Source organism: Delphinus delphis, chromosome 19 (assembly GCF_949987515.2).
Source record: "Delphinus delphis chromosome 19, mDelDel1.2, whole genome shotgun sequence".
In the NCBI taxonomy this organism is placed as follows: domain Eukaryota; kingdom Metazoa; phylum Chordata; class Mammalia; order Artiodactyla; family Delphinidae; genus Delphinus; species Delphinus delphis.
The window spans coordinates 23,875,167-23,896,741 of NC_082701.1; the positions used below are offsets into that span (position 1 = coordinate 23,875,167).

General features: G+C 40.3%; 1 protein-coding gene across 2 annotated transcripts in view; it reads right to left on the reverse strand.

Moving 5' to 3' along the window:
• ZNF652 (zinc finger protein 652) overlaps positions 1-21,575 on the reverse strand; it is a 71,262-nt gene that overhangs the window by 10,577 nt on the left and 39,110 nt on the right. For both annotated transcript variants that reach the window (XM_059997069.1, XM_059997068.1), the window contains 4 exons: positions 11,171-12,330; positions 8,448-8,595; positions 7,973-8,088; positions 7,367-7,511 (listed from right to left, as the gene is read on the reverse strand). In XM_059997069.1, coding sequence (XP_059853052.1) covers positions 7,367-7,511; positions 7,973-8,088; positions 8,448-8,595; positions 11,171-12,010 — 1,249 coding nt within the window. In that variant the 5' untranslated portion in view covers positions 12,011-12,330. The remainder of the gene's footprint in view (positions 1-7,366; positions 7,512-7,972; positions 8,089-8,447; positions 8,596-11,170; positions 12,331-21,575) is intronic.

Below are 21,575 nucleotides of genomic sequence, written 5' to 3' on the forward strand. Positions count from 1 at the left end.
ATGAATCTCTGCCTCTAAGCATAGGCGAGCTGATCTGTGAGCAATTTCTGACATTCCAACCCAGAGTAGGACTTTGCTGAAAATGTCTTGTGGAGGACATAAGTCTCCGCACGTCTACTCGAACACAATCCTTAGAATGCGGCTTACGCTTTGCTATCTGGGGAAATTCTGGACTGACTCACCCTACAACACAGATTTCGCACCACAGTGTTTCTCTGCAGGCGGCTCTCCATTACGTGGGGCTGTCTGCACACCTGAAGAGCGCTCAGCGGTCCTGGCGCCAGACTACTTATATGCCCCCAAGAAATTCTGTCCATCAAGAATGTCCCCACACCATTTCCAAATGCCCACGGGTGTGGGGAGGGTTGAGCGGCAGGCTACCGTTCTTGGTGGAGAACCACTGGGAAAATGAGCCAAAAAGGAAACAAAACCCCCTAGTTCTAAGGGCACTTAGGGAGGAAATTAGGTTTGGGTTCTAAGGGCTTAATTTTTAAACTTCCTAACTTTCCTTTGGGCTTACTGCTTAGTTCTATGCTATGTCTGCCTGCCTCTCTCCCCAGGCCATAGGGAGAAACAAAATGATGTTTGGACATACACGTCCATGGTCACTGCATCCAGAATGCTGTGGTGCGGTGCGGAATACCTGTCCACGTGTGCTTCAGCGACCATGTGCTTGTATTTAGCAATTCCTTCACCAATGCTCAGTGAATGTCGCTTGTATCTCTACTGTAGCTCCTGCTGCAAGAGTTTGCTCTCACTTCAATTGTTACTCTCTTTGTTTCTAACAGGTGTCCTTATTCTACTCTGTATAAATAAGAGCTGTTGTGTATGGAGTCTTAGTGTGTGCTTGGCACTGTTCTAATCCCTTGACACCTTATTAACCTCTGGTGATCCTCACAGCCTTATGAGGTAGGTACGCTATTAAGAAAATTAATTAAGAAACTTGCTGGAGGCTCTACAGTCAGTGGAGAGGCAGGATTTAAAACTCTGCAGTCTGGCGCCAGACACGTAAAACAACGGCGCTTCACACCTCAACGTTCTGTGCATTCCTGAACACACAAAGGAATGTTATTTTCTTACTGTTTTCCTCCACTTTGGGACTCCTTCTAACACTACGAGCAAACTCCCCTTTATCCATATTGTAGTCCTTATTTCTTCTCTCTGCCTTTGAAAACTGACATCTCCTGTTGCTTCCTTCCATGGAAGCCAGACTTTTCCTCACTTCCCATGAGAGACTGAATCGAACCGTCAGGGGGGATCAGTTTTCTCCATAGTTACCGGTACTATTTGCTGACTATAATATTTCTTTTATCTTCCTACCTTTCATTATTCAATCACTGCCACTGCTAGGCTCTTCACTGTGATTCACACACATCTTTCTAGATAAATTCTGTCCTGGCTTGTGTTCCTTCCTTTTAATCCATTTCCTCCAATTAAAAACTTCAAATTCTATGTTAAATGGAATTGATTAAATCAGCTGTGGTATGCCCAGCTAATGGAGAGTACCACTAAAAACAATATTATAAAAGTATAGAAATGTAGTTACTGACATGAAAATCTATAATCTATTATCTATAGTCCATTAAGTAAAACAAGCAAGTTATGAACACGTACGCATGGTATTATCCATTTTTAATGAAAAATACGTGTAGGAACATATGGAAAGAAATACAACAAATGTTACCAGTGATCGTCTCTAGATAATGGGATTATGAGTGACATTTTACTCTATTTTTAAATTTATTTTTATTTATTTATTTATTTATTTTACTCTATTTTTGATGCTTATATGTACTTCCTGTTTTCTAAACTAAACATGATTTACTTGTATAATAAAATGTTTTCAAAGCACACCTGTTTGATAACCTATCAATCCCCTTGACCCCGTCCTCCTTGACTCTCCAGAGTTAACAGTCTTCGCTGCTAACAGCCATGCGGAACCAGAGCCTAAGGACCTAATGTTTGAATTATTAGTCTAATACAAGCAAACATTCTCCACTTAATTCACTAATCACTTCCTAGGTTCACTAGACACTTTATTCATTGACAGTTTACTTAATGCGTGGACATGTAACTTTCTGTTATGTGCTCAAACCCGGATCCAGTCCTGGATCTCTCTCATCATCCATCTCTCATTTGTAGTCTTCTAGGCTATAATGATTTGCCGCAGAAAGACTAAAAACTATTAGAACTGGCCTACCATAAATCCATGTATTCAAATTTAAATGGGTCCTTTTAACTACTTAGTAATCTTTTATCCATTTCTTGATGTCCTACCAAATTTTCCACATTTGTTACTCCAGACATAAACCCACCCAACTCTAACTCTCATTATTCATGAGGCCCCATCTCCTAACTGTGCTAATGACTGATGATAAGGTTTCCCTGAAACCTCAAAGTAAGATTACAATGAGGCTGAAACAAGGAAAAATCAAAATGTAACATTTGAAATCAACCACCTGCACAATGTCCCACTTTAAGGAAGTGCTAGTAAATGGGTGGCTGGAGGAGGTACTAACAGCTAAGTCCATCAGGGTAACTAGAAAGCACGTATGTCAATACATCTTATGATGTAACCTAACTGTTACATACAGATAAAGCTAACCTAATGATAAGAAACGGTACTGTAATGAGTCTGAAGAACGCACATAACAAATGAAGACAGAATCTGCAGGGAAGATAGAAAGAGCAGGAATTCGGCTACTTAGCTGTCTTTTGAACTTTCAAAGGAAAAAGTGGTCTGGCCAATGAACACAAGCACCCCAGTCTGCTTATGAATATCCTGGAGCAGCATCAGAAATCTGTGCATCTATATATCTGGCCTACCATCACGTTACAGTCGTTCACCTGGATTACTGCAATATCCACCCGACTGGTTTCACCATCTCTATTCTTGCTCCCCATCCTCCAATCCACTCTCCACACTGTAGCCAGAGCGACCTTTCAGATGTGTCACGTTCTGCTTAAAGCCACTGAAGAACGTCCCACTGTCCTCAGAATAAAGCTCAAACGTTTTTACATGGCTTATTCTGTGATGCGGTACTTGCTTACTGCTCTCCAGTATCGTGTCTTACTATACTCCCTGCCTCCCCTCCTCCCCCCATCCATCAAACTCTAACCAACTTCATTTAGTTGTACTTACTGTGCTCTCATCACCAAACCACTGTTATGCCTTGCCTGTCTATCACCCCAACGTGACTGTAAGCTCTGTGAATCTAGGGACTATTTCAGTCTTGTTCGCTACAGTAGCCCCGTTTAGTGGATTCTTGATTAATATTTATAAATAAATATTAGTTAATTCTAAGACATGCCTTTCCCCCAAAATATTTACATCTGTGAAACTGACATATACCATAACCATCGGTGACGTGTCATTCTTTAATTTGCAGCATTTCCTTAGTGATAGATAAATGAGGTTTGTCTTAAAACTGATGGCTTCTTGGATTCCATGAAGGATGGTACTCACAATTAAGATCACTCAATTACCTTCCTTTGCTGTAATTTTCTGTCCCTGATGATCTTGTGATTATAATTTAGCTTCTCATATAAATTTATTTTAGGCAAAGAATATTCAGACCAAAGAACGTAAGAGTTCGGAAGCACTTGTCACTCAGGCTCTTCACTGTAAATTAGCAACTTTATTTATATATTATTAAGATTGTTTAGCACAGATCAATCCCTCTGACCCTCATCTGCTCGGGTACACTGACAAATTCTGGAAGCTGAGAACCAGACTCTGGGCTGGTGCTTTTTGCCCTCATGATGTCCTGCGTATCCCTCCATTTTATTACTTGTATCAGAGTAACTAAGTATGTGTTTCTGGAGTCAGACTGCCTTGGACAAGTTCTTTACTCTCTGAGCCTCATCTGAAAAATGAAGATAATAATAATAGGTTATTGCGATAAGTTAGAAATTCGAGGAAAGTGCTTAGAACAGTATTTGGTACATGGCAGACATTCAGTGCATTTTAGTGCTGCTATTACCATCATCATCATCATCACTACCACTGGACTGTAAGCTCCTTGAGGGCAAAAAACAGGTCTTAATTCATCCTGTATCCCTCGGCACTGAGCACTGTGCCTGGTACAAAGAGAATCAACAATTATTCTATGTTGAACTCACCCCATGTCCACACCATCCCAGGAAACCCTGCCTGAGGGCTGGTCGGCTTCCCTAGATAAGATCTACCTCACTTCTCTTTAACTGCAAAGAAACAGCCCAATCAGTGTCAGTTCCTGCAATGGCCTTAACCCCCACCAAAACGTACTCTAAATGTGGTTTCATCCAGCCTTAAAAGACCTATCCCTTTTCTTCTTTAAAAGCTAACCCTTCTCGGATCCTTTCAGGTACTATTGTAATCCTTATTTAGTACCAAGGAACCAGAGGCCTACAGGGGTTGCATAATTCACTTAAGGTCACACTGCTAGTGAGCGGCAGAGCCAGGTGTGTCCAACTCCACCATCCAGCGCTTTCCCAGTGTGAGCATTACAAACAATACTAAAAGGCAGATGCAAACCAGGGAAAAGGATTTTAACATCGGTGTTAGACAAGGTCCCATATATATAAATATATACAAAGAGCTATATATATAAAGAGCTATCATAAACAATAAGAAAAAGCCAAACACTGCAATGGCAAGATGAATACAGAAAAGGCACAAGCAATTCAGAAAAGAAAATATACTGATACCCAACAAGCATATGAAAAAAAATGTTCAATCTTACTTAGCAATTAAGTGCAAATTAACACAGTAAGAAACCATTTTTCACCTATTAATTCAACAATGATTTTACTTAGCATTGGATAGGGTTGGGAAAATGGGTATTTTCACGCGCAGCTGGTAAGAGTGTATGTGGATGGCTATTTTGCAATACATACCACCAAGTCTTAAAACTATACACATCCCTTTGCCCTAATAATCCCATTTCTAGGAATTTATCCTAAGTAAATAATCATGGCTGTGTTAGCCACAAAGTTGTTTGTCACAGTATTATTTATAACAGTAGAAAAATTGGAAATAGAAATCATCTAAATGTCCAAAAGGGAACTGGCTAAATAAAATAGAGATAACATCCTTAACAGGACCACTGTAAAGGTTATACTGATTAAATGAGATAATGTATGTAAAGTATTTAAGATAGTACTCAGCATACATGTGCATAATAAATGATGGCTATTATTACAGCAAATTTATAAGAAGGACTATTATACAACCATTAAAATGATATTACTGTTAATGACATAATACAGTAAAATAAAAAGCAGGTTGTAACAGAGCGTAAAGACCCAACTTTTGTTTTTTTACTATATACATGAACGTATAAACACCTATGCATAGTATCTATATGTATATTAAGAAACTATAGAATTAAAAAAATATGTGCTAAAATGTTAACAGTAGTCATCTCTCATTGATAAGATTATAGATCATTTCAATTTTCATATTTTCTAATATACTTTAATAAGTATGTACTACTACTTTTAATGAGAAAAATAAAAACTTAAGTGAATTTAGGTGGCTGTACTCCTTTAGAAGAAACAGGGAATGTTCAGCTTGCCTATTTGGTCAAAGAAGAACACTTAGCATAAAGTTTTATTCAACTTATACATTAATCACAAAATGTACACTTCAGTTTCATATTATGGACATTCAAGGGCCTGAAGAAAGAAAGAAGGACAAAGGGGAAAGAAGAAAGAGTAAGAAACGCAGAAGGAGAAGGAGAGAGGGGGGACCCGGGAGGAAGAAGCGCAGGGAGACAGGCAGAAAAGAGAAGGTGAGCGCAGAGGCTTAAGTGGTGGAGGTTCCTTCCAATCTTGCGACAAACATTTACTGGGCATCTACTATGTGCCAAGCACCGTGTGTAAATATGACACAGCTTCTGCCTTCAAAAAAACTCATTTTCTGTCTAGTTCCATAGTTTCCTGCTGAATTAACAGAAAACTGCACCCTAAAAGCTACTCAGAACTAAGAGCCTATCCAAGAGCCACCAGATTTTAAGAGGAGAATTTGTTAAAATACTCTGACATACCCTGCTATCCACTTAGGCTTCAAAGTTATCACTACCTTTTGAGATGTAATTTACGTAAACTCCTCTCATGGCTCTTCCTCTAGCTTATTCCTTGAAATCAGAGGTCCTGCTCTGAATGGGAAAGAAGCCCACCAGGCAGGTGTTTTTCTTTGGACTTAACAGAGATGGGAACTACAGAGGCGCAGCTACGGGCAGAACTTCCTCACCACTAGTTAAGCAGGGTAAGGAAGATAATGTCTTGTGGTTCTTTCTGGCTCTGCTACTCTGTAGACTAATAGAACCTAGAATCCTGTGATTAGATTTTATTTAGAAACTTGAAATATGTTTCACACTGTTCAATTTGTGCCAAGACAGCTAATTCCAGAGCGTCAAGATAAGACAGACGTACAATGCCCCAGTGTTTACAGGGGGCTATTATTCTAACTAGCTTCCTGGAGGCTGTGTGATCCAATGCTTTCAAGACTCAAATCGACGCTATGAAGCATATACCTCTGAAAACACAATGTAGTTAAAATACTACTTAAACTCATTTGATGGATGTGTTCGTAAAAAGTAGTGAATTTTGGTAAATAAAATCCAATCAAATTTTAAGAATATTGAGAGGGTATCCTATTAAAAACAATGTCCTCAGGGACTTCCCTGGTGGCGCAGTGGTTAAGAATCCATCTGCCAATGCAGGGGACACAGGTTTGAGCCCTGGTCCAGGAAGATCCCACATGCCTCGGGGCAACTCAGCCCGTGCGCCACAGCTACTGAGCCTGTGCTCTAGAGCCCACAAGCCACAACTACCGAGCCCGCGTGCCACAACTACTGAAGCCCGTGAACCTAGAGCCCGTGCTCCGCAACAAGAGAAGCCACTGAAAAGAGAAGCCCGCGCACCGCGAAAGAGTAGCCCCCGCTCACGGCAACTAGAGAAAGCCCGCACGCAGCAATGAAGACCTTAACGCAGCCAAAAATAAAATAAATAAATAAAACAAAAAAAGCCTGGCCTCCATTTTTTAAAGACCCAGAACCCTTTCCTTAGAAAAATAACATAGACACATATGCAAAACAAGTTTCATACAATTTCAGGAGATCCTGTGTCCCAAATAAAGAGTCCATCATCTCGAAGGAACCCACAGTTAAAAGGCACTAACAGTCCTTTTTTAAATAAATAAAATTATGAACGCCTAACTTTTCGGTATTATAAATTTGTATTTTTATATATCAGGTTTATTTAAAGCGGAATTTGCACTTAGAATGCAGACTCGTGGCTTAGAACTTTAAGTAAACAGACTCACAGGTGATCATTAACAAGTGCTTGAGACATATCTGTACCTTTCCCAAGAAATTCTTACCAGTGTGTGTTTTCATGTGTTCGTCGAAGTACTGCTTCATGTTGAAATCCTTGCCACACCACTGGCACATGAACTGTTTGTGCCCAATGTGGATGCTCATGTGGGAGCGTAGCTGGTACTTGTACTGAAACCTTTCGTCACAGTTCTGCATTGGACACAGTGGAGATTTTTGAATGCCAAGCATAGCAGCTTTACCTGCGCCCACCCTACATAGCCTGAGATTAGGTATATTTTTCATACTCAAAATAGAACCTGCTTGTGTCAACTATTTGGCTCTGCTATATTTCCGTAGCTGAGTTATAATAAAAGGGAAAATTTCCCAAATAATTATCCCTGAAGTATATCTGACTTCTCTGAATTACTGAGAAAAGTAAAATGACTCGTCACGTGTTATTCCCAAACTTAACCTAATCTGAGTTAACTCTGTGTTAAAAATGACCGCTCTCTATCCAGCAGTGAGATAACGCAACGCTCAGAGCACGGGTCTGACGGCTCTGGGGAAACGTAGCCTTGTGCCTTGCACGAGGCACACCTCTCTCCCACGGCTCACCACGTAAACATAAGCCAGCCCCCATGCCTGGGCCTGGTGGGCAGCACATGCCTTACCTCGCATCTGAAGGGCTTCTCTCCAGAGTGCTGCAAGGAGTGCACCTTGAGTGACATACTGCGTTTGAATGACTTTCCACAGGTTTCACAGGTAAATGGCATGTCTTTCGTGTGTGCTGCAACACAGAATGCACTTATACTCAAAAACAGTCCACCAAAGGGCTCAAATGGGAAAAGAGATACGTCCTACTGTAAGGTGGTCCTGCCACCTTAATTGATTGTTCTCTCATCTGTGAGGCTTAAACGGCAAAGTTCTGAAGGAAAAAATAACAACGTTGCAAAGAAACCTGGGTGTGGAGGACTCTACCATCCAATTTGGTGATGCTCACCGAAGACATGTTGTATTTAGTTTCAACAAGTCAAAGCTGATTCAAATACGGCAGTTCCTCATATCCTGCCCAATCCAAAGTATAAAACACACCAAAAAACAAGGGAAAATTATAGGTGTACGAGAAAAGCAACAGAAAAGACTTACCAACCATGTGTTTCCGTACGTGAGCCATGGTATAGAATTTCTTCTCACAAATTTCACAGGAAAATTTCTTTTCTGCATATCCATGGACGATCTTGATATGTTCGTGAAGGGACCAGAGTTTCTTGAATGATTTATTACAGGAAACACACTGAGCAGGATAAATAGAAATAATCTTTATTTATAGGAGCTTCCAGAAAGCCACGCCTGCTGACTGGCAGCTGAAATGGGTGTGCCTTATTATTATTATTATTATTATTTGGCCAAGCTGCACAGCTTGCAGGATCTTAGTTCTCCTGACCAGGGATGGATTGAACCTGGGACACGGCAGTGAAAGCGCCGAGTCCTAACTACTGGACCACCAGGGAAGTCCCACGAAACGGGTGTGCTTTAGATTCATGGCACAGGCCAGAATCCAAAACAAATCCACGGAGTCCAGATTCCAACACCAACGTCCTCATGTTCTATTTTCCAAGATGAATTTTTTTAGAGACACTTTGGGAGTATGACGACAATGGCAAAACGTAAGGCAAAAAGGAAGTCCCACTAATGTCAAAGAACTGACCGAATTAGCATTATACCTTTGAAAAGAACCTTCAAGTTTTTTTTTTTTTAATATATGGATTACCAAGAGCAGCTGTTTCCTACACGTGGGTTACTATGCAGTTAATACGTGTTTTCCAGAGAATACAAACTAATTTTAAATGAACATAAATAAAAACAAGATAAAGCGTACGTTAATGGTTATATATCTGTAGAAATATAACAATGTTTTTGTAGCTTAGAGAATGCATTTGGAGCCTTCATTGACACAAATTATTGAGATTTTATTGTATTTTCCCAAATCTAATTTTCTCTATTAAACATTCCCCCCTGGCAGAATTTAATATGACCCCTCAGCTGTTGGCCTCATCCTCCCCTTTCCCGGAGAGCCCAGCTCCGGATCTCTCACATAGGCATCTGCAGGAGACACAGGCGGTCCTGCCTGGTTCCCTGTACGATGGATCATCACTAGTCTAGGCTATCATAACATGTATCAAAATAAAATGGTTAAAAGCAATATTAGGAAGTTCTAGGTAACCATCAGACTCTGGGATGCTGAAGGGAGCAAGTTGTTATTCACTGTAAATAAAGATCTCTGAACACATTATCCCGTCAGGAAACAAGGACTCTGAGGAGAGTCACAAAGATAAGCCTCCGGTTGGATACTGTTCGAGAGAAGGACAGACAACTCCTATAAGCTATTTTGTCGGGCACAGTTTTAATGTTTACTTGTTACCAGGTCATCAGGATTAGAAATGCAAAAAGAGTTCCTTTAGCAGAATCCACAAAACCTAAATACAAGTTTAAATGAAATTATGGTGAGGAATAGTGAAGAAAGTCACACAAAAAAAGGATTTATTAAATGTTTTCTGTACTTAATGAAGCAAATTTGAGTAAAAAAAAAAAAACTATATAACATCAAGATCAAGATATACCTTTTTCAGCCACGAATCATCACAGAACTAAGTTTGACCCCTAGGGTGCAGCACAGCATTGCACTCCTTTTGGCCTGAACAACAGTTGCAACAGCAACCAATTCAGAACCAGGCCCTGGGCACCAGTAGTTATTGGAGGGTAGGCACCATGATTCAGTCTTCTTTTATTTACCAAGCGTGTCAGAGATCAAGTCACAACTGACGAATCAAAAAGCAGTGAATTTTTAGCAAATATAATTTATATTTTTAAAAAAACCTCTTTAAAGTAAAGCAATGATCTTGGTTGTCGATTAAAAGCAAGAAAGAAACGTGAAAAATAAGGAGCACTCCAAATCAGGAGTATTCCAAGAAACACACTGAAACAAAACAATTTCATCTTCTGAAAGAAGTTTAGCTTAAATATGGTACAAGAAATTTCTATTTTACATATCTTTTGGAGACATTAATAGACTTACCTTTTACGAATATTCATTAATATGCATTCACATGTGCAAACCAACATAGCTCAACATAATATAATTCACTCAACATGATATAATTAGCACACTTCTTAACCTATCACAATATAGTCCTTTCAAGGACTAGCCTGGTTTGGATACCATGTTTTGTTACCTTAACAATACTGCACAGTAGCATTATATAACCCTACTGCCAGGTGGGCAACATTTTCAACCAGCTCAGCCTCGTTTAAAGTCTGCATATTCCCATGGGCTCAGCCTCTTGACAAATTTAGTGTTGTCATCTCTCCACTGGCAAAAGCAAACTCACTCCTGGAGATCTTCCATTTCCACCAGTCTGATTCATTATGGTTTTTGTCCCCATCAGCTGCACTAGCATCTGGCATCCTTTCAAACCTTAGAAAAGGACCTCTCTCTACTCCTGACCTTTCCTTGATATCTCCCACCTTGACACAGAAGATGCCAGAATGAATTATATTACATGTCTTACAAGAGTAAATCTCAGTGCAAAGTCGGTGTTGACTTTACCTCCTTGTCAATCACCTGTAACAGATCCCCCTTCCAATGTACCTGGGTTCCCACTAGTCCAGCGTCAGTTAAATTTAATGCTTTTGAAAGAAAATGTTAAGGCTGCTTTTGAAAAGACCAAAGCAGGGGCTTTTAAAAAGATAAATTGGTGAAAACTGTCCCTTCGGCCTCTATGGTATTTATTCTCTTGGGCAGATACCAGGTGAGTGTGAACAGCCAGGTTCTATCCTGGAAAGTTTGCCCTCTTGGTGATGAAACCTACCTGAATATTTTTTTCACAGTCTGTTTGCTGGTGAAGGGACAGCTCACTTTCCAGGACAAACTTCTTGCCACACTTATCACAAATCTGCATGCGCCTATGAGTAACGTTCATGTGCTTCTCCAGGTACCAGCGAGTATTAAACACCCTGGGGCACTTCTCACAGGTCAGAGTCTCTTTCTCTTCACACTTAGCTTTCTGGACTGGCGCTTTGGGCTCCTTTGCGGCCCGCTTCTTACGCTTAGGTGGCTCTACACTCTTCCTACGACCTCTTGTAGCTCTGGGAGTAGGGGAAGTGGCAGCTGCGGCAACAGAGGCAGCTCTCCTCGTTCTCCTTTGTGTAACGCTGACCTTCTCCACTATCTTCTCCTTTTTCTTCTGCCTTTCGTTTTCTCCATAGTCATTACTGTCATCCGTGGCCTCTTCCTCACTCTCTTCCTCTTCCTCCTCACTGCTTGTCTTAAGAACAGGAGTCTCTTTGGACTGAGAAGAGACACCCTTTTCCCCTTTAGATACATTTAATGTTTGATTATTAAGGTTTACCTCCACTATGATCTGCTCCCTTTTGTAGGAGACTTCCTCCTCCTCCTCCTCTTCTGTGTCATCAGAATTCTCCCGGTCTTCTTTCACAGCATGCACGTCAGACACTGCTCTTGTCTCCCTGAAATACGGCTGCTCCTCTGTTTCATGGAGATGTGGTTTGCTCATCTTGGTGTCCACTAACACAGAATAAGGACTTCCTGATTCCCTTTTGTACACTTTGGTGGACAGGTCAAGCTCCTGGTTGGCACCATGATAAAAGGTAGGTGGCACTTGACCACGACGGCTGTCTTCTTGTGCCATCCCTGCTACATGCACAGCACAGTTTTCAACCAGCTCCTGACAAGAACTGACTGTGTGGCTCCTTGGTAAGTGGCCTAATTTATGAAGCAGTTCAGACTATAGAGAAATAGCTTTAAAACAGGGCAATTATTAAGACTCAAATCCTTTTCCATCCACAAAGGATCACTCAGATGAAAAAAAAGGTATTCCTGGAACCTGTGTGCAATTCTTCCAGTGATGCAGCACCAAAGCATAAGTCAAAAGGTTTGGTATTATGGCAAGAGCAGAGCACTAGTGATTTTTCTTTTGAAGAAAGCTGCAAATGACGTGGAGCATCTTATCTGCAAAGAAAAGCAAAGACAAAAAAGATCAGATGTCTCTTATTTCCTTCTTATAGCATGCACTGACATCATACAACAAACATATCTTAAAATGATTAAACTCTTTATATATACAATTCTTTATCCTGCTTAAATGGTTCATCGTGGGCCATCATTTTACTGGGTTACATGAACTCAGCAAACATTCTGTTAGAATGTAAATTCTAAGACAGCAGGAGTTTGCCTGTCCAGTTCACTGAGGTATTCTTAGAGCTTAGCAGAGTGACTACCAGCACTTAGTAGGTGTTCAGTGTATATTTGATGACTAAGTGAATATCTGTTTTTGCATGGCATTCATTATCCTGGACGTACTGACGTGGCAGAATATATGGTCTGTGTCCCCAAGGAGTTTACAGTCCAGTTACACAATATGTGTTGTCCATGAAACATGTAAGGACCTTATGCTGGCTGGTTTTCTTTTCAGTATCAGTCACCACCATCCACCACAGTGAGAGCTCATGGAACAAAGGGAGTAGTGGGCTAGGCACTGTGGACCACGAAAATAAAGCAGCGAATTGACAACTACAGAAGAGAGAGAAACGTCACTGGCCTTAAATAATTTATAATCTAGGTATAGATATCATTGTTTTCAGGTTTCTTAGAGTAATTTCAGAGTGGCTAAGTACTTTTAAATTTGTTCTATGCATAGCTCTCTAGATCCACTCAATGACCAGGTGATTTTTGAAGTGTCAGCTGCACAGAAGTCTAAATTCTAAGAAACAGTAACCATAAGGTTGACATGGCTCCAAGAAAAATAAAACCATCCATTAAAAAAAAAAAGATGAGAAAGGCACATAATTTGCTTTGTGACATACCTCACATTGCTGCTTAGCCAACCACCTAACCTCTGAGTCATATGAATATCACTGCAAGCACATACCCTATTAATTGACAAAAGGAAGGAAACTAGTATTTACTGAATACCTGCTATGTGCACAGAATTGTAAAGGTGCTCATTATTTTTTATTTTTAGTTAATATTCACTACAAAACTTTGGGGTTGATTTTTTTTTTTTTTTTTTTTTTTTTTTTTTTTTTTGCAGTAAGCGGGCCTCTCAACTGCTGTGGCTTCTCCCGTTGCGGAGCACAGGTTCCGGACGTGCAGGCTCAGCGGCCATGGCTCACGGGCCCAGCCGCTCCGCGGCATGTGGGACCTTCCCGGACCGGGGCAAAAACCCATGTCCCCTGCATCGGCAGGCGGAGTCTCAACCACTGTGCCACCAGGGAAGTCCTGGGGTTGATTTTAAATTTTTTATCAAAGTAATCACTCAAAAAAATCATACATAGCTTTACAAGTCAAATATACTGCAAGGTTTATAAAAAAGCAGCCATCCTCTGCCTGCTCCATCCCATCTGAGTCCCATACCTGAGACAAAAGTGTTCCTTTTAGCTGTTCCTCTTCCCCTTCCCCTTGTATTCTTCTTCTTTTTTAAAAATTTATTATTTTTTAAAAAATTTTAATTTATTTTTTATACAGCAGGTTGTTATTAGTCATCCATTTTATACACATCAGTGTATAATGTCAATCCCAATCTCCCAGTTCATCACACCACCACCCTCACCCCCCGCCGCTTTCCCCCCTTGGTGTCCATACGTTTGTTCTCTGCATCTGTGTCTCAATTTCTGCCCTGCAAACCGGTTCATCTGTACCATTTTTCTAGGTTCCACATATATGCATTAATATACAATATTTGTTTTTATCTTTCTGACTTACTTCACTCTGTATGACAGTCTCTAGACCCATCCACGTCTCTACAAATGACCCAATTTCGTTCCTTTTTATGGTTGAGTAATATTCCATTGTATATATGTACCACATCTTCTTTATCCATTCGTCTGTCAATGGGCATTTAGGTTGCTTCGATGTCCTGGTTATTGTAAATAGAGCTGCAATGAACATTGTGATACATGACTCTTTTTGAATTATGGTTTTCTCAGGGTATATGCCCAGTAGTGGGATTGCTGGGTTGCATGGTAATTCTATTTTTAGTTTTTTAAGGAACCTCCATACTGTTCTCCATAGTGGCTGTATCAATTTATATTCCCACCAACAGTGCAAGAGGGCTCCCTTTTCTCCACACCCTCTCCAGCATTTATTGTTTGTAGATTTTTTGATGATGCCCATTCTAACTGGTGTGAAGTGATACCTCATTGTAGTTTTGATTTGCATTTCTCTAATAATTAGTGATGTTGAGCAGCTTTTCATGTGCTTCTTGGCCATCTGTATGTCTTCTTTGGAGAAATGTCTATTTAGGTCTTCAGCCCATTTTTGGATTGGGTTGTTTTTTTTTTTAATATTGAGCTGCATGAGCTGTTTATATATTTTGGAGATTAATCCTTTGTCCGTTGATTTGTTTGCAAATATTTTCTCCCATTCTGAGGGTTGTCTTTTCGTCTTGTTTATGGTTTCCTTTGCTGTGCAAAAGCTTTTAAGTTTCATTATGTCCTATTTGTTTATTTTTGTTTTTATTTCCATTACTCTAGGAGGTGGATCAAAAAAGATCTTGCTGTGATTTATGTCAAAGAGTGTTCTTCCTATGTTTTCCTCTAAGAGTTTTATCGTGTCTCGTCTTACATTTAGGTCTCTAATCCATTTTGAGTTTATTTTTGTGTATGGTGTTAGGGAGTGTTCTAATTTCATTCTTTTACATGTAGCTGTCCACTTTTCCCAGCACCACTTACTGAAGAGACTGTCTTTTCTCCATTGTATATCCTTGCCTACTTTGTCATAGATTAGTTGACCGTAGATGCATGGGTTTATCTCTGGGCTTTCTATCTTGTTCCATTGATTTATGTTTCTGCTTTTGTGCCAGGACCATACTGTCTTGATTACTGTAGCTTTGTAGTATAGTCTGAAGTCAGGGAGTCTGACTCCTCCAGCTCCATCTTTTTCCCTCAAGACCGCTTTGGCTATTCGGGGTCTTTTGTGTCTCCATACAAATTTTAAGATTTTTTGTTCTAGTTCTGTAAAAAATGCCATTGGTAATTTGATAGGGATTGCATTGAATCTGCAGATTGCTTTGGGTAGTATAGTCATTTTCACAATATTGATGCTTCCAATCCAAGAACATGGTATATCTCTCCATCTGTTGGTATCATTTTTAATTTCTTCCATCAGTGTCTTATAGTCTTCTGCATACAGGTCTTTTGTCTCCCTAGGTAGGTTTATTCTTTTCTTTTTTTTCTAAATTTATTTGTTATTTATTTTTATTTTTGGCTGTGTTGGGTCTTTGTTGTTGTGTGCAGGCTTCTCACTGCAGTGGCTTCTCTTGTTGTGGAGCACAGGCTCTAGGTGCGTGGGCTTCAGTAGTTGTGACACGCAGGCTCAGCAGTTGTGGCCCACGAGCTCTAGCGCACAAGCTCAGTAGTTGTGGCACACAGACTTAGTTGCTCCGTGGCATGTGGGATCTTCCTGGGCCAGGGCTCGAACCCGTGCCCCTGCATAAGCAGGTGGATTCTTAACCACTACGCCACCAGGGAAGCCTCGGTAGGTTTATTCTTAGGTATTTTGTTCTTTTTGTTGCAATGGTAAATGGGAGTGTTTCCTTAATTTCTCTTAGAGATTTTTCATCATTAGTGTATAGGAATGCAAGAGACTTCTGTGTATTAATTTTGTATCCTGCAACTTTACCAAATTCATTGATTAGCTCTAGTAGTTTTCTGGTGGCATCTTTAGGATTCTCTATGTATAGTATCATGTCGTCTGCAAACAGTGACAGTTTTACTTCTTCTTTTCCAATTTGGCTTCCTTTTATTTCTTTTTCTTCTCTGATTGCTGTGGCTAGGACTTCCAAAACTATGTTGAACAATAGTGGTGAGAGTGGACATCCTTGTCTTGCTCTTGATCTTAGAGGAAATGCTTTCAGCTTTTCACCATTGAGAATGATGTTTGCTGTGGGTTTGTCGTATATGGCCTTTATTATGTTCAGGTAGGTTCCCTCTATGCCCACTTTCTGGAGAGTTTTTATCATAAATGGGTGTTGAATTTTGTCAAAAGGTTTTTCTGCATCTACTGAGATGATCATATGGTTTTTATTCTTCAATTTGTTAATATGGTTTATCACATTGATTGATTTGCATATATTAAAGAATCCTTGCATCCCTGGGATAAATCCCACTTGATCATGGTGTATTATCCTTTTAATGTGTTGTTGGATTCTGTTTGCTAGTATTTTGTTGAGGATTTTTGCATCTATATTCATCAGTGGTATTGGTCTGTAATTTTCTTTTTTTGTAGTATCTTTGTCTGGCTTTGTTATCAGGGTGATGGTGGTCTCACAGAATGAGTTTGGGAGTGTCCATTCCTCTGCAATTTTTTGAAAGAGTTTGAGAAGGATGGGTGTTAGCTCTTCTCTAAATGTTTGATAGAATTCACCTGTGAAGCCATCTGGTTCTGGACTTTTGTTTGTTGGAAGATTTTCAATCACAGTTTCAATTTCATTGCTTGTGATTGGTCTGTTTCATATTTTCTATTTCTTCCTGGTTCAGTCTTGGAAGGTTATACCTTTCTAAGAATTTGTCCATTTCTTCCAGGTGGTCCATTTTATTGGCATACAGTTGCTTGTAGCAGTCTCTTAGGATGCTTTGTATTTCTGCGGTGTCTGTTGTAACTTCTCCTTTTTCATTTCTAATTTTATTGATTTGAGTCCTCTCCCTCTTTTTCTTGATGAGTCTGGCTAATGGTGTATCAATTTTGTTTATCTTCTCAAAGAACCAGGTTTTAGTTTTATTGACCTTTGCTATTGTTTTCTTTGTTTCTATTTCATTTATTTCTGCTCTGACCTGTATGATTTCTTTCTTTCTGCTAACTTTGGGTTTTGTTTGTTCTTCTTTCTCTACTTCCTTTAGGTGTAAGGTTAGATTGTTTATTTGAGATTTTACTTGTTTCTTGAGGTAGGCTTGTATTGCTCTAAACTTCCCTCTTAGAACTGCTTTTGCTGCATCCCATAGGTTTTGGATCATCGTGTTTTCATTGTCATTTGTCTCTAGGTATTTTTTGATTTCCTCTTTGATTTCTTCAGTGATCTCTTGGTTATTTAGTAACATATTGTTTAGCCTCCATGTGTTTGTGTGTTTTACATTTTTTTCCTCTGTAATTCATCTTTTTTTTTAATTAACTAATTTTTTTGGCTGCCTTGGGTCTTTGTTGCTGCGCGCGGGCTTTCTCTAGTTGTGGCAAGTGGGGGCTACTCTTCGTTGCACTTCGCGGGCTTCTCATTGGGTGGCTTCTCTGTTGCAGAGCATGGGCTTTAGGCACATGGCCTTCAGTAGTCGTGGCATTTGGGCTCAGCAGTTTTGGCTCGCGGGCTCTAGAGCACAGGCTCCATCATTGTGGCACATGGGTTTAGTTGCTCCGCGGCATGTGGGATCTTCCCGAACCAGGGCTTGAACCCGTGTCCCCTGCACTGGCAGGTGGATTCCTAACCACTGTGCCACCAGGGAAGTCCTGTAATTCATTCCTAATCTCATAGCGTTGTGGCCAGAAAAGATGCTTGATATGATTTCAATTTTCTTAAATTTACTGTGGCTTGATTTGTGACCCAAGATGTGATCTATCCTGGAGAATGTTCCATGCGCACTTGAGAAGAAAGTGTAATCTGCCATTTTTGGATGGAATGTCCTATAAATAGCAATTAAATCTATCTGGTCAATTGTGTCATTTAAAGCTTCTGTGTCCTTATTTATTTTCATTTTGGATGATCTGTCCATTGGTGTAAGTGAGGTGTTAAAGTCCCCCACTTACTGTCGACTTCCTCTTTTATAGCTGTTAGCAGTTGCCTTATGTATTGAGGTGCTCCTATGTTGGGTGCATATATATTTATAATTGTTACATCTTCTTCTTGGATTGATCCCTTGACCATTATGTAGTGTCCTTCCTTGTCTCTTGTAACATCCTTTATTTTAAAGTCTATTTTATCTGATATGAGTATTGCTACTCCAGCTTTCGTTTGATTTCCATTTGCATGGAATATCTTTTTTCATCCCCTCATTTTCAGTCTGTATGTGTCCCTAGGTCTGAAGTGGGTCTCCTGTAGATAGCATATAGATGGGTCTTGTTTTTGTATCCATTCAGCAAGCCTGTGTTTTTTGGTTGGAGCATTTAATCCATTCACGTTTAAGGTAATTATCAGTATGTATGTTCCTATGACCATTTTCTTAATTGTTTTGCGTTTGTTTTTGTAGGTCCTTTTCTTCTCTTGTGTTTCCCACTTAGAGAAGTTCCTTTAGCATATGTTGTAGAGCTGGTTTGGTGGTGCTGAATTCTCTTAACTTTTGCGTGTCTGTAAAGCTTTTGATTTCTCCATTGAATCTGAATGAGATCCTTGCTGGGTAGAGTAATCTTGGTTGTAGGTTCTTCCCTTTCATCACTTTAAATATGCCATGCCACTTCCTTCTGGCTTGTAGAGTTTCTGCAGAGAAATCAGCTGCTAACCTTATGGGAGTTCCCTTGTATGTTATTTGTCATTTTTCCCTTGCTGCTTTCAATAATTTTTCTTTGTTTTTAATTTTTGCCAGTTTGATTACTATGTGTCTCGGCGTGTTTCTCCCAGGGTTTATCCTGTATGGGACTCTCTACGCTTCCCAGACTTGGGTGGCTATTTCCTTTCCCATGTTAGGGAAGTTTTCGACTATAATCTCTTCAAATATTTTCTCGGGTCCTTTCTCTCTCTCTTCTCCTTCTGGGACCCCTTTAATGCGAATGTTGTTGCTTTTAATGTTGTCCCAGAGGTCTCTTAGGCTGTCTTCATTTCTTTTTATTCTTTTTTGTTTATTGTGTTCCACAGCAGTGAATTCCACCGTTCTGTCTTCCAGGTCACTTATCTGTTCTTCTGCCTCAGTTACTCCGCTATTGATTCCTTCTAGTGTATTTTTCATTTCAGTTATTGTATTGTTCATCTCTGTTTGTTTGTTCTTTAATTCTTCTAGGTCATTGTTAAACGTTTCTTGCATCTTCTCGTTCTTTGCCTCCATTCTTTTTCTGAGGTCCTGGAACATCTTCACTATCATTATTCTGAATTCTTTTTCTGGAAGGTTGCCTATCTCCACTTCATTTAGTTGTTTTTCTGGGGTTTTACCTTGTTCCTTCATCTGGTACAATAGCCCTTTGCCTTTTCATCTTGTCTATCATTCTGTGAATGTGGTTTTTGTTCCTCAGGCTGCAGGATTGTAGTTCTTTTTGCTTCTGCTGCCTGCACTCTCCTCGATGAGGCTATCTAAGAGGCTTATGCAGGTTTCCTGATGGGAGGGGCTGGTCGTGGGTAGAGCTGGCTGTTGCTCTGGTGGGCAGACCTCAGTAAAACTTTAATCCGCTTGACTGCTGATGGGTGGGGCTGGGTTCCCTCCCTGTTGGTTGTTTGGCCTGAGGCAACCCAACACTGGAGCCTACCTGGGCTCTTTGGTGGGGCTAATGGTGGACTCGGGGAGGGCTCACGCCAAGGAGTACTTCCCAGAAGTTCTGCTGCCAGTGTCCTTGTCCCCACGGTGAGCCACAGCTACTCCCCGCCTCTGCAGGAGACCCTCCAACACTAGCAGGTAGGTCTGGTTCAGTCCCCCCTGGGGTCACTGCTCCTTCCCCTGGGTCCCAATGTGCACACTACTTTGTGTGTGCCCTCCAAGAGTGGAGTCTCTGTTTCTCCCAGTCCTGTCAAAGTCCTGCAATCAAATCCCACTAGCCTTCAAAGTCTGATTCTCTAGGAATTCCTCCTCCCATTGCTGGATCCCCTGGTTGGGAACTCTGACGTGGGGCTCAGAACCTTCACTCCAGTGGGTGGACGTCTGTGGTATAAGTGTTCTCCAGTCTGTGAGTCACCCACCCAGCAATTATGGGATTTGATTTAACTGTGATTGCACCCCTCCTACCGTCTCATTGTGGCTTCTCCTTTGTCTTTGGATGTGGGGTATCTTTTTTGGTGAGTTCCAGTGTCTTCCTGTCAATGTTTGTCCAGCAGCTAGTTGTGATTCCGGTGTTCTCGCAAGAGGGAGTGAGAGCACGTCCTTCTATTCCACCATCTCGGTTCCTAAACCCCTTCCCCTTGTATGTACTTTCATATTTCTAAACAATTTGATTATATTTCCTTTTTTTTTGGCCATGCCGCATGGCATGTGGGATCTTAGTTCTCCAACCAGGGACTGAACCTGGGCCCTCAGCAGTGAAAGCACCGAGTCTTAACCACTGGACCACCGTGGAAGTCCCTGTGATTGTATTTCTATTTCTTGACTTTTTTTTTTTTCAATTTTAGATAGTACCACTTGTCTCCCACTATAGTTTTCTTACCTTATTGCTCCCAACTCTTCCTTCATCCTCCCCATATAGTTGTATCACTTTTTTGTTAAGTGATTTATTGCTTACACTATTATGACTATAATACGTAATTCACAACTATTTCTATCATTCCTCTGCTATTGTCTCTCTTCCATTTTCTCTCCTTATGGATTTATTCTTTTAAAAAAATTATTTAGGGAATTCCTTGGCAGTCCGATGGTTAGGACTCTGTGCTTTCACTGCCGAGGGCCTAGCTTCAATCTCTGGTCGGGGAACTAAGATCACACAAGCCGCGTGGTGTGGCCAAATCAATCAATTAATTATAAAAAATTATTTTACTTTCATTTTAGTAGAATTTCAGAAAGAAACGGTGATAAGTGCCACCATGTTTTACTTGACATCTGAATAGATATATTTATACTTTTTTGTATTTATAAAAGAGGAAATTATGCCTCTGAGAGGTCAAATTATTTGTCTAAGATCACCTAACTATTAAATGACAGAAGCAATGTTTGACTTCAGGCCTGCCTGACTCCAAAGCTCATGGTCTATTTCTACTATGACAAATGACATTCCAAAATAATTAAAACTCAATTATTCCTGTAACCACATACCTTTTTGCATCAGTTTTGTACCTTGCATTTTAAGTAGGAAAATCATAGTAGCTTGATTTTGTATTGCCCAAACTTCTGACCCGTGGAAATAATGTAAACTACTACAAGTACCAGTAAATAAACTTAACCACATTAATTATCTCAAATTAAGCAAGGGAGGAGAGACAGTAAAATTCAATTAACCAGAAAAAGAGAGGAATAAAACAAAATCATGAAGACAAAGAAAAATAAATGAAAGGATATCCTCTGTGGTAGTGGTCAATTTGTTTTTCTGAAATACCCCTGACCCTAGCCCTTCTGGGCACATGACAGACCTGCACTTTCTGACCC